The 11260-nt window shown below is 43.3% G+C and overlaps 2 protein-coding genes across 3 annotated transcripts; both read right to left on the minus strand.

Moving 5' to 3' along the window:
• Positions 1–117: 117 nt before the first annotated feature.
• On the minus strand, positions 118–5386 carry prelid3b (PRELI domain containing 3). The gene is made up of 6 exons (XM_053867978.1): positions 5247–5386; positions 4158–4326; positions 2462–2551; positions 1528–1598; positions 1355–1457; positions 118–1254 (listed from the first exon to the last, which is right to left on the minus strand). Exons 1-6 carry the CDS (start codon positions 5276–5278, stop codon positions 1138–1140), a joined length of 582 nt encoding a protein of 193 aa, XP_053723953.1. The 5' UTR covers positions 5279–5386; the 3' UTR covers positions 118–1137.
• A 1296-nt stretch (positions 5387–6682) lies between these two features.
• tubb1 (tubulin, beta 1 class VI) lies at positions 6683–11137 on the minus strand. 2 transcript variants are annotated; one of them, XM_053868385.1, is made up of 4 exons: positions 11013–11137; positions 10290–10398; positions 10110–10220; positions 6683–8175 (listed from the first exon to the last, which is right to left on the minus strand). In XM_053868385.1, the coding sequence occupies exons 1-4, from the start codon at positions 11067–11069 to the stop codon at positions 7034–7036; spliced, it is 1419 nt and encodes a 472-aa protein (XP_053724360.1). In that variant the 5' UTR covers positions 11070–11137; the 3' UTR covers positions 6683–7033. The 2 variants fall into 2 exon arrangements, with proteins under 2 accessions (XP_053724360.1, XP_053724361.1); XM_053868386.1 differs by lacking the exons at positions 10290–10398; positions 11013–11137 and having other exon boundaries at positions 6683–8171; positions 10110–10162.
• Positions 11138–11260: the final 123 nt, after the last annotated feature.

Genomic DNA, 11260 nt, shown 5'->3' on the forward strand with positions numbered 1-11260 from the left:
CGCGTTATCGATGATCGTTCAAATTTCATTCAACATATTGAGGTGAAGGAGGTAGTCCAGTGAAGAAAATAGTGTTAATAAAGGCGACGCGTTTTTTAAGCAAACAAAATTCAACGTTTTATTATCATACAGCAGTTGCTTTCATAGTTACTTTTACAGAGGCACACACAAAAAAAAAACAAGTTCCAAATGCAAACTATGAGTGTTTATAAACCATTCAAGCAGTCCTTTGCGCCAATAAATAATCCGGTAACACAACACAGGAAGAAAGCAGCCCCCCTCCCCCTATCACCATGACGCTGCTTTATGCAGCAGAAGACCTTCCAGAAACATCTTAACAGGGGCCATTCACATTTCTCTTATTCATAGATGATCCATATGAGCAGCTTGTGCTTGTCTACACACATGTCAGTACAGTTAAATACGTTTTTTTGACTCCGTTTACATGCAGATGGGGTTATATTAATGCAGTTACGACGGCCTTTTCTTCATCAAACCACAAATAAAGTAACTTGATCCCTTACCTTAAACAACATATGAACAATACAGTTTATATTAGTCAACTGTGCTTGGCGAAGCATTTCGTTACCGAGGCTTGTTTACATCTGTAAACATAAGAGTCACCAGCCTCCACTGGAAGGTAGTAGAATGTTGACACCAGGATCCTGTCCTGTCAGGAATGGCACTCAATCCCTACCACTGGCAAAACACTGTCAAACACAGCCACTCACTGCATCGCAACAGAGTCGTTTGTTGGCAGTCTGAGGTATTTAACCAGAAGCCGCTGGCAATTTGTGTCTTAAAGAGGCTGATCAGATTGACGAATGATCAGAAAAGGGCATCTTCTTCTTGGCACTTGTTGTCTTGAGAAGTCGCCGTCAAAAGAGGGTCGTCTGACAACATCAAATTCCCTCAAGCACACGCAGAGTGGAGCTACAACTTTCCCTTATCTGTAATGCCACATGTTGAGATGCATCCCCAAAATAGATCCCCTTTAAGTTGCAAAGTGCATTTTACACACATCTAATGTAGATGGTAAGTAGGTGGATAGAAGCTCCTGGGATGTAGAAAACTGTGCTGAGCACCACAGACAGGGGGTGCTGGCACTGTGCAGTTTTAGTTTGGTGATGGAAAAGGTCATTTCTCTGTGACTGCCGCTGCCATAGGCGTGCGAATGGTCCCGCGTGCTGTAGCAGCCAGCTCCTCGATTTCTACATTCAAGCGCCTGATGACCCACTCCATGGCTTCACGGCCCTGGAACAAACCGCGTTGGTGTTATTGCTGTGTCGAATATGCAGTGCAAAAATACCAGGAAACAGACATCTGCATATTGAGGACTGAAAGACTCTCTTACCTTCCCTGCATTAGAGGAGATGGTGCTGGCCATGACGCCCTCCAGATAGCTGCTCAGACTGACACCTTTGACTGAGATGATTGCCTCCTGCGTGAGTATTGTTCTGAGCAGAGAAAAGAAAATCAATACCAAGCCTGAGCTGTTTATTTTCCATCAGTCAGTTGACAACTCACTTATCTGAGTCCTCTGGGTGAGGCTTGTATGTTAGTCTCTCATCGACCGACACCAGGTTTGTGAAAGTGATCTACAGAGGAGGGAAAAGAGACGGGAGAAGATGTTAGACATACAAGAGTGCTCCGACAAGTCTCAAAACGGCAGGGTGTGGTTGAAATAGTAGATCAGTGCTAAGTAAAGGTTTGTCTTGTTCACTGACAATCTGAAGTGAAATGAGCTGCTAAGAATAATCGATCAGATCTATCTATCAATGTTAAAGCAGAACTGGGCAAAGCGGGGCCGGGGGCCACATGCGGCCCGTTGCCTACACTTATATGGCCTTCATGACGTCAGAGTGACACTATGAAACAATCATCTAGAAGTTTTGCAACAACAAGTTCCGTTTCTTATTAGAGGTTATCATTTACAGTTGAAGGGTTAAGGACTTACTGTCTTCTATTTCTCCCCTTTATTTTCCATTCCATTACATGCATGGATTATATGAAACTAGGTAGGTCAAATCGACATTTTTGTCACGATGGATTGCCATTTAAAATAAGATTTTGTAATTCTGTTACTTCTCAAATAACTTGATGCTCTCATATTTTCATGTTCGCTCACAACTATTTACTTCTTCATTATATAATATTCACAAACGTGTTAAAATCTGAAAATAAAATGTATTACAATTAAGCATTGCATAATCACATAATCCACGTGACCACACTTCTGAAATCTGTATTTATTATTTGAGAACATTTTGAGAACATATTTATTTACTTTCCCTTACAGTATTCACTTTTTTCCCTGTAGCTACATCTTCTTCATACTTTCATATGGTTTTGGTTAACTGACCCCTGACAGCAGTTCCAGTATATGGCCCCTCATGACATTGAATTGCCCACCCTTGGTCTCAATATTTTATTAAACCCAATCCACTATGACATCACTTACATTTGTGGACTGAAGCTCAAAAGACTTCTCTTTGGGGTCTACAACAGACTGTTCCTGGATGTACGTACACGTCCGAGTGTTACCGATGATCTGAGGACAGAATAAAAGACAGAGTTTACAACTGAATGCTGATCACTATCTGTCATTGCCGATTGCAACAACCGATCACGTGTAACAGCCGGCGCTCTGATAAACCCCAGGTCGTGATGCGTCCGCTCATCCATCCCTGCTGCTCACTAAGCAGCAACATGTCTGCTGTGGAGCTTCTTTCAATCTGTCATTTAAAGTTTGCATCCTGCAGCACATACACGGGAAAATGCTGCACAGGGAAGTGTGTCAAAAGGCTTTGACGCCATGAAATAAACACGCCATTTAAACGACGAGCACTTGACGGAGCACGGAGAGTTTCCCGGGCTCATGAAAGTGAGAACGCTGGTTCCGGAAACTTTGATAAACGCAGGTATGTCTGTCTCCGAGTCCCCCAAGCAGCCATTAAGTAAATATTTCATGTGTGATGTCTCCCATCACACATTAAAAGTTGCAGCATTCTGCAAGGTTTTTCTTTTTTTCTTCTTGGAAGATGTATATAAAACATGTCTGAATTAAATTGATTTAATGGTTCGTTTCCTCACATCACGTACACAGAAGGTCTCATCCTTCATAGTGAATTTGTGTGATCAGTATCGGTGGTGATCAGCACTTTGCAATATCAGTTCACAGTTAAAGTTAACAATGGAAAATAAATTCACTTAAAAAAGAACACAGGCTTTGTGTATACAAAGAATATCCTCTATTATCTTTTAGATAAAATAATGGCATGGCAACATTTTTGAGTCTCCAAAAAGCAAATTAGCTTAAAATAGTTTTTACAAATAAATTCATACCCTACGTCACTTGTATTGCAATTTATTTCTTCAAAACAACAGAGAATTTAAAAATTAAATAGGACCCACTCTGTATCGAGAGGTCTTTCAGATAGCTAAAGAATAAGATCATGGAAGCAGATTACAGCTGGTGCATAATCACAGCCATCAAAGGAAGAGTCAAACATGCTAGTCTGCTCTAACAAGTAAGGTATTTGTGCCTCCATATCTCAAAGCAAAGGTCACCATGACAGCAGGTGATTGACTGACACTGCTTACACGTCTTAAACGTGTCAGAGTTGCTGGAGCATTATCTCACGCTGACTGCAGCCCTTCTTATCTCCATTTCAGGCGGTCAAAGAAGGACGGCACACAGACAGATTTGCAAAAGGCCTGTCTGTTCCACTGACCTCAACCATGGTGACACACTCATGGAGGGTTACATCACAGGGGTTGCATTTCAGCAATGGTAAAAATGGCACTACAATGTTCTGTGCAGCACGAGTGGTGGCACTGAGCCACGGAGTCGTCGGAGGCCCGGTCAGCAGCCAGGTCATCCGCTTGTGACCAGGATAACTTTACAGCATCAGGTCACGGGGACAGGAAAGCATGCACCTCTGTCCAGTCTTAAAATGACGCAGGTCATAAATGAACTTTCACGTCAAGGATGGACCTCTTCAGCCCACTGCCACGTGCCTCTTCTTTCACAAGACTCTGTCATGATGGGTCACATTGTGTCCCAGTTGGAAGGCATGAAATCAGAGCGGTTCAACTGCAATCCTTTTGTGGGTGGCTCCCCATAAGCGAGGACGCAACAGAGAAGGGTGACTCACCGATTTAACTATCGATGGGAGGCCCCACTCTGTACTGAGCAGTCGTTTACTGTGAAGGCGACCCTGTTGGTCGATTCCTCTGTCCAGCACATCCACTCCAAACACACTGGGGTTCATGGGGTTGGGGTACTTCTGCATAGCTGCCTTGATGACCGTCTCCCATGGGTGGCTGGAGGAGAAAACCAGAGAAACAAAACAATAGCGAAGTAGTTGACAGATCATGCGCCACGACATAAATAAAATAAAAATTATGCAAAGACATTATTATTATTATTAATATTATTTATGAGCACTCAATGCAAGACAATAAATGATGGAGGATTTACATACGGCAAATGGAGCAGTTTTTGGTTCTTGAAAATCAGGGCAATATATTACAAGTTACGTTGAGTAATTTCCTAATAATGATAAATAAATTAATATTTATTTAGTTTTAAAATGTCTGAATTTATGAATTCAAGGTTTTTTATTTACTTTACATGGGTGAGAACTGCCCTCGTTAACAGGTGAAACATTAGTGGTTTAACATTTGCGACAATAAAAGACGCATTTACTGCAAATATAAATAAAATTGATGTAATGTTGCTGGCGTAAGCGCGACCTACTGTCAGTTAAGTTTCGAAAATCAAAACGATTATGCGATCGAAGTGCCAGTTTACACATCCCTTTTAAATCCAAATCAACTTTGAGAGATAAATGCGCTGTATGGCGAATCCCACTAGTAACTTCCAACGATGAATGGTAACCATAGAGATGAGCACACGTCACGAGGAGACGTAGCACGCTGCAGCATGAACTAGAGGAAAGGTCGCGCGCGAGGGGCTGGCCCGGCGTATTACGCAACATGAATGCCTTCGTCTTGTATGAATTAATAGCACGTTATACTTCATAACTTCAACGGTGAGAGGGGTTTTAACGAAGCATATGTGCGTTTTCCAGCACATCTGTTGGTCGGACGATCGACCCAAGGTAGTTGTTCGGATATAATCCGCGCTGCCGGCTGCCGGCACGTTCTCAGTCAGCGAGTCCGTGCCCGCGCTCTCGTAACAGACTGTTACATAAACGCAAACGGCTGGAGGAGGAACTCACTTGAAAACGTGTTCCGATGTCCAGATCTTCATGGCTCCGGGTGATCAAGGTGCTGTCGACGTCGCCGGTGTGAGACGCTGGAGTGGAGTTGGAGGAGACGAGGCGAGTCCACGGACAGCCACAAGCCACACCCCCTTCAGGGACCTGTCACATGAGCAGCGTGACGCACTTCCGCGTTGAGTCACTTCGAAATAAATGTCCACGTGCGATTTGAGTCGTAAAATAATGTGGATGTTGAAAAAGGGCGCCTTTAAGCACAATGCTATGAAGTATTTCTAGAATCCAGTAAAATATATTTAACCTTGGCTGTTGCACAACTTAGCTGAAGGTTGCTAGTTCCCTGCAACCTTGAGGCCCTCAGATACACTGACATAACAAGGACACAGGTCATATTTCACACAAATGTAATTGCACAAAAAATAAGTTCAAATATACAATGGAAGGTAATATCTGTTTGCTCCAAACAGCCTGTCATATTGTTAAGTTTGAAAACGTCATCGATGCTTCATGGCTATTGACGTGACAATAGAAATGATACAATCTTTGGTGCACTTTAAATTCAAATAGAGCTTAACTTTATCTCACGCTGACTGCAGCCCTTCAACCTTCGTGGATTTAACTCCAGTCCAAAGTTAAACACAGGTTGTATGGATGGCCTTGCAGGATAATATTATTCCACAAGCAAGACACCAACCAGTTTTTGGTCAGTGGTGAAAAGAACTAAAATAGAAGGCAGAATTATTGTTTGTTGATGTACTTAACTGGAATTCTGTGAACTGTCAAACGAGCAATTTGACAGAGAATATGTGGAGTAATTTGTCATATTATTTTCTGTATAAAATTCCCACTCTAGGTTAATAAACAGACAGATAATAATCCCGTCTTTATAGCGTTGCCAGTGCTTTACTGGCAACCTCTGACCAAGTGCCAGCCCCCATCTGCCTCTGCGTTTTCTGCTTGGACCGCCTGTATATTTTACCTCATTTTGGACTTCTTCCCTCTGTTAAATTGATTCTTTTTACTCAGAGTCGTGTGAATAAACTTTCAGACTCAGGTCCACCTCCCAACACGTGGCATCAGTTAGTTAGAATTGCAACTGCAAAACAATTTTGGTGGACTCATGTCTCGGTTAATTTCAGTGTCTCTGACTTCACTGAGACGGTACTGGCTCTTTTCCACTTCATTTGCTCTTATCATCCAACACAGATGACCAAATGGCACGGGTAGTTTTGCCGCAGCAGGAAACCATGTGACGTGCTGATGTCAGCTTCACGTCCATCAATGCTGGAGGGTCGACATACTGTATTTACCAGTTCTTGGAAAAGGAGATAAATGAATTCATATGTTTTCGTATGACATTCTTTTATCAAAATATTCACTGGTGGAATCTATGTACACAATCATCATTTGTAGCATATGAAGAACAAAGCCTCCTCTCATGAAAGCCGAAGAAATAGTTTGGGTTGTGCAGTGAAAGATCAGAGTCGCTTTCCATACGTAGTTGGGAACATTATTTTTTGCAAGCTTCTCGGGTAACACTTTGAAACATTCAAGTATCGATCATTATTCTCAGGCACTTGGTCATCGTCACTTGCATTCAAAGACAGGCAAGATGTTTGACCTTTAATCTTTTAAAAACACCCAATTTATACATTTGTTGCAACATGTAATGGTTAAAAAGCCGCAGATAAAAGAAAAGTGCTGTAGTTGACAAGACATTTTTGTGTGTCAAGTGATTTGCAAAATTTCTACGTGATTAAAACATGTAATGGAACCGCTCCCATCATCTACTCCTCTTTTGTTGTTTCTGTCTCTGTTTCCTGTTTGGCTTCGACCCGAGGTTGAAGTGTTGCCATAGCTAATGGCAGCCCTTCCTCCTCATCTTCTGCTTCGTACTCAGCGCCCGACTCGAGGTCAGCCGTGGCGTCTTGGTACTGCTGGTACTCTGACACCAGGTCGTTGAGGTTGCTCTCCGCCTCGGTGAACTCCATCTCATCCATGCCCTCTCCAGTGTACCAGTGAAGGAAGGCCTTCCGTCTGAACATCATGGCGAACTGCTCCCCCACCCGCCGGAATATCTCCTGGATCGCTGTGTTGTTGCCGATGAACGTGGATGCCATCCTGAGGCCTCGAGGAGGGATGTCGCACACGGCCACCTTCACGTTATGAGGGATCCAGTCGACAAAGTAGTGGCTGTTTTTCTGCTGAATGGCCAGCATTTGCTCGTCCACTTCCTTCGTGGACATCTTCCCTCGGAACACACCTGCAACCGTGAGGTACCGTCCGCGTCTGGGGTCACAGGCCGTCATCATATTTCGCGCATCAAACATCTGCTGAGTAAGCTCGGGCACAGTGAGGGCACGGTACTGCTGGCTGCCACGCGGCGTCAAGGGGGCGAAGCCCGGCATGAAGAAGTGAAGGCGAGGGAAGGGGACCATGTTGACCGCCAGCTTTCTTAGATCTGCGTTAAGCTGTCCCGGAAACCTGAGGGAGGTTGTGACCCCGCTCATGGTCATGGACACCAAGTGATTGAGGTCTCCGTAAGTGGGTGTGGTCAGTTTAAGAGTACGGAAACAGATGTCGTAGAGAGCCTCATTGTCGATGCAGAAGGTCTCATCGGTGTTCTCCAGGAGTTGATGAACGGAGAGTGTGGCGTTGTACGGCTCCACCACCGTGTCAGAGACCTTCGGCGAGGGCATTACGCTGAAGCTGGTCAGGATTCGATCTGGATATTCTTCCCTGATCTTGTTGATGATGAGGGTGCCCATGCCGGATCCGGTGCCGCCTCCCAGGGAGTGAACCAGCTGGAAGCCTTGCAGACAGTCGCAGCTCTCGCTCTCGTGCCGCACGCCGTCAATCACCTGCTCCACCAGCTCAGCTCCTTCAGTGTAGTGGCCCTTGGCCCAGTTATTCCCAGCGCCGGAGCTACCTGGAACACACAGGCAAAGATTCAGCACCACCCTCAAGCGACTGCTCAAAAGCAGTTGCTCAATGACACGTAGTTTGTTGGAGATGTTGTCTTGACACCAAATGAAGTACACACAAACATACTTCTTTGTTTTTCTATCATTATGGGGACATTGTGAGGCTTATTGACATAACCCTTTCCCCAGCCTCTCACCCTAAACCTAGCCATCCAAAAGAAATGCCTCACCTTTACCTGGACTCTGAACCAAACTTGTGCCGAATGATAGTGACCCAGTTATTTTTAAGTCTTCATCCTCAAATTGAGGCTTAACCTCGTGGGGTCCAGCCAAATGTCCCCACAATGTCATATGGTGTTTTGTCGAGAATTGGTCCCACAAAGTAGGATAAACAAGCCTCTATTCCCTTCCCACACCACACACATACTTGTATCTCTCTCCTTATGAGGACCTGCCATAACCCTTTCCCCGGCCTCTCACCTTAACCATCCAAAACAACTGGCTATTTTAATGTTTTCACCTCATGGCCCAGCCAAAATATCCGCACAAAGCAAAATGTCTTCATAAAATCAGTCTGTTGTCAAAGATTGGTCCACACCAGAATTCCAAACTTGCGATCAATTGTAATAAACTACTTTTACTGGTGTTCTAACCTAACTTTGTGAGGACAGGCTAAAATGTCCTCACAAGAAGGTGGCTTGTCAAAATTTGGTACTCACAACTCCAGCAATACATGCTCACACTGACTGCTGCTAGTTAGACATTTGTAGACAAAAAAAATGAAATACCAGAATCATATTGTGCTGGATGACGGAAGAAGGGTAAAGTCAAGGCTCAAACATGGTGGTGACCATGACCTCACAGCACAACAGTGAACATTGCCATGTTCTGGTGTGTCGCTTTGTCTGTGTGAACCATGTGTGAGCAATGAATTTGTTTGTCATAGGTATCCAGGTAAAAACTGTACTTTACTCAATTTTAGAAGTTTGGAAACAGTGGGGAGGAAAAGACAGGAGGCAGAGCTGGAGGTAGCAGAGATGAAGATGCTGAGGTTCTCTCTGGGAGTGAGCAGGATGGACAGGATCAGGAAGCAGCATATCAGAGGGACAGCACATGTGGTCAGGTGTTTAGGAGACAAAGTCAGAGAGGCTAGATGGAGATGGTTTGGACATGTACAGAGGAGAGAGAGCCAGTACATTGGTAGGGAGATGTTGAGGTTGGAACTGCCAGGCAGAAGGTGGAGAGGAAGGCCAAAGAGGAGATTGATGGAGGTGGTGAAGGAGGACATGAGGTTTGTAGGTTTGAGAGAAGAGGAAGCAGAGGACAGGGTGAGATGGAGGAGGATGATCCACTGTGGCGACCCCTGAAGGGAGAAGCCGAAAGGAAAAGAAGAAGAAGAAGTACAGACGGACAGTTAAGTCATCATGTCTATCTCTGCGCCACACGCCACTGGTATCTTTTATCTCTCCAGCTCGCTCACGTTTCTCTCCTCTTCCTTATTAGTTCAATTTTACACCCCAAATATTTGATCTACATCCACAATTCCTTTCTCCCTCACAGTTCCAATACTTGTTTGTTCTTTTTCAATTCAAATGCTTCCTGCTTCCAGACTGTACTACTAGTACCAGTACGTTCACCTCTAAATGGCCTGGTTAAGGTGCTAAACTGTGACTGGAACAAAATAATAGCGAAAGAAACACTGTGTAAGTGGATTGTTTTCTCAGAATTTTCCTAAAACTGACACACGTTTTATTTTAGGCTTTAGCGCTTATGTGTGATTCAGAAGCCTCAACTGTTGCATTATGGAACTTGTGGTTTGTTGATAATCAATGAGAAGTTAGGTCATAATTCTGAAACAATATCACAGTATGATGGGCTGAAAATGGTCCACAGGTCAGAGGTTTGATATGCCGACAGTCAAACTTGATTTTCACTTTACCATGGATGAAGTTGTCAGGTCTGAATAGCGCCCCAAGATGGCTCCCTCTCACGCTGTCCATAGTTCCAGGCTCCAGGTCAACCAGAAGGGCCCTGGGCACATACCTGCCCCCTGAAATTTAAATGACAGATTCGAAAGTCAAGCACATCTGATGGTTATAAAGTCCGATCCATGTGGTACCGTGGGCTTCATTGAAGTAGACATTGACTCTCTCTAGTTGGAGGTTGGAGTCTCCTTCATATAGCCCAGTGGTGTTGATCCCATGCTCCTCCCTGATCACATCCCAAAACTGGAAAAATGGAGCAAAAAAAGGCAGGTTTAGTGGCTGTAATGAAACATAGTTTAGAGGGTTATCATGTGTAATGATCAATTTTAATTTTAATTTTAATTTTAATTTTAATTTTAATTTTAATTTTAATTTTAATTTTTAATTTTTAATTTTTAATTTTTAATTTTTAATTTTTAATTTTAATTTTAATTTTTATTCATAAACACTCTTTTCCATGAAAAGTAAAAGAGTAACAGTTTTGGCTTTTGCAGTTTTATCTTTTAGTTCCTCTCTCTTGTTTTGTGTTGCTGGTGATAAAAAATTAGTCCCACCCAGACACGGCAAACCATTGCTCTTATCTTTACCCCGAACGGGTGACAGGAACACCCAGTCTTCAACGCTACTTTGTCTCCCGCCATTAATTAAAGAACAACATGTAGTATGTCGTAAGAAAAAAATTATAATTAATATTTTTAAATTATAAAATAAATGTAATAACCCATATTCAATTTAAATATTCTGTTGAAGGCAGGTGTAAAAAAAAAAAAACTAGCCTTTGTCATTAGCATGTCAAACACACATTAGAAATGTTCTTAGTTAAACTTCAGCACTAAGAACTGTTGCAGTTGAATTACCTTTGAGCCAATCTGGTTGCCACATTGTCCAATTTGCAGATGAACGATTTCACGCATGTTGTTTCAAGACTACTGTCAGAGAGAAGGTAGGGGGTCTCTGATATGCTCTTCCTCTTCAGCCGGCCTCTTATAGCAGCAGTGACGACACTGTGATGTCAGGGAGTCACGAACCTGATCATGCTGCCGCCATAAAATTCCTCATTAAATAACAGAAATATTGCTTGTATTCGCATCGTACAATGAAATAG

The sequence above is a fragment of the Synchiropus splendidus genome, chromosome 6 (genome assembly GCF_027744825.2).
Source record: "Synchiropus splendidus isolate RoL2022-P1 chromosome 6, RoL_Sspl_1.0, whole genome shotgun sequence".
Classification (NCBI taxonomy): Eukaryota; Metazoa; Chordata; class Actinopteri; order Syngnathiformes; family Callionymidae; genus Synchiropus; species Synchiropus splendidus.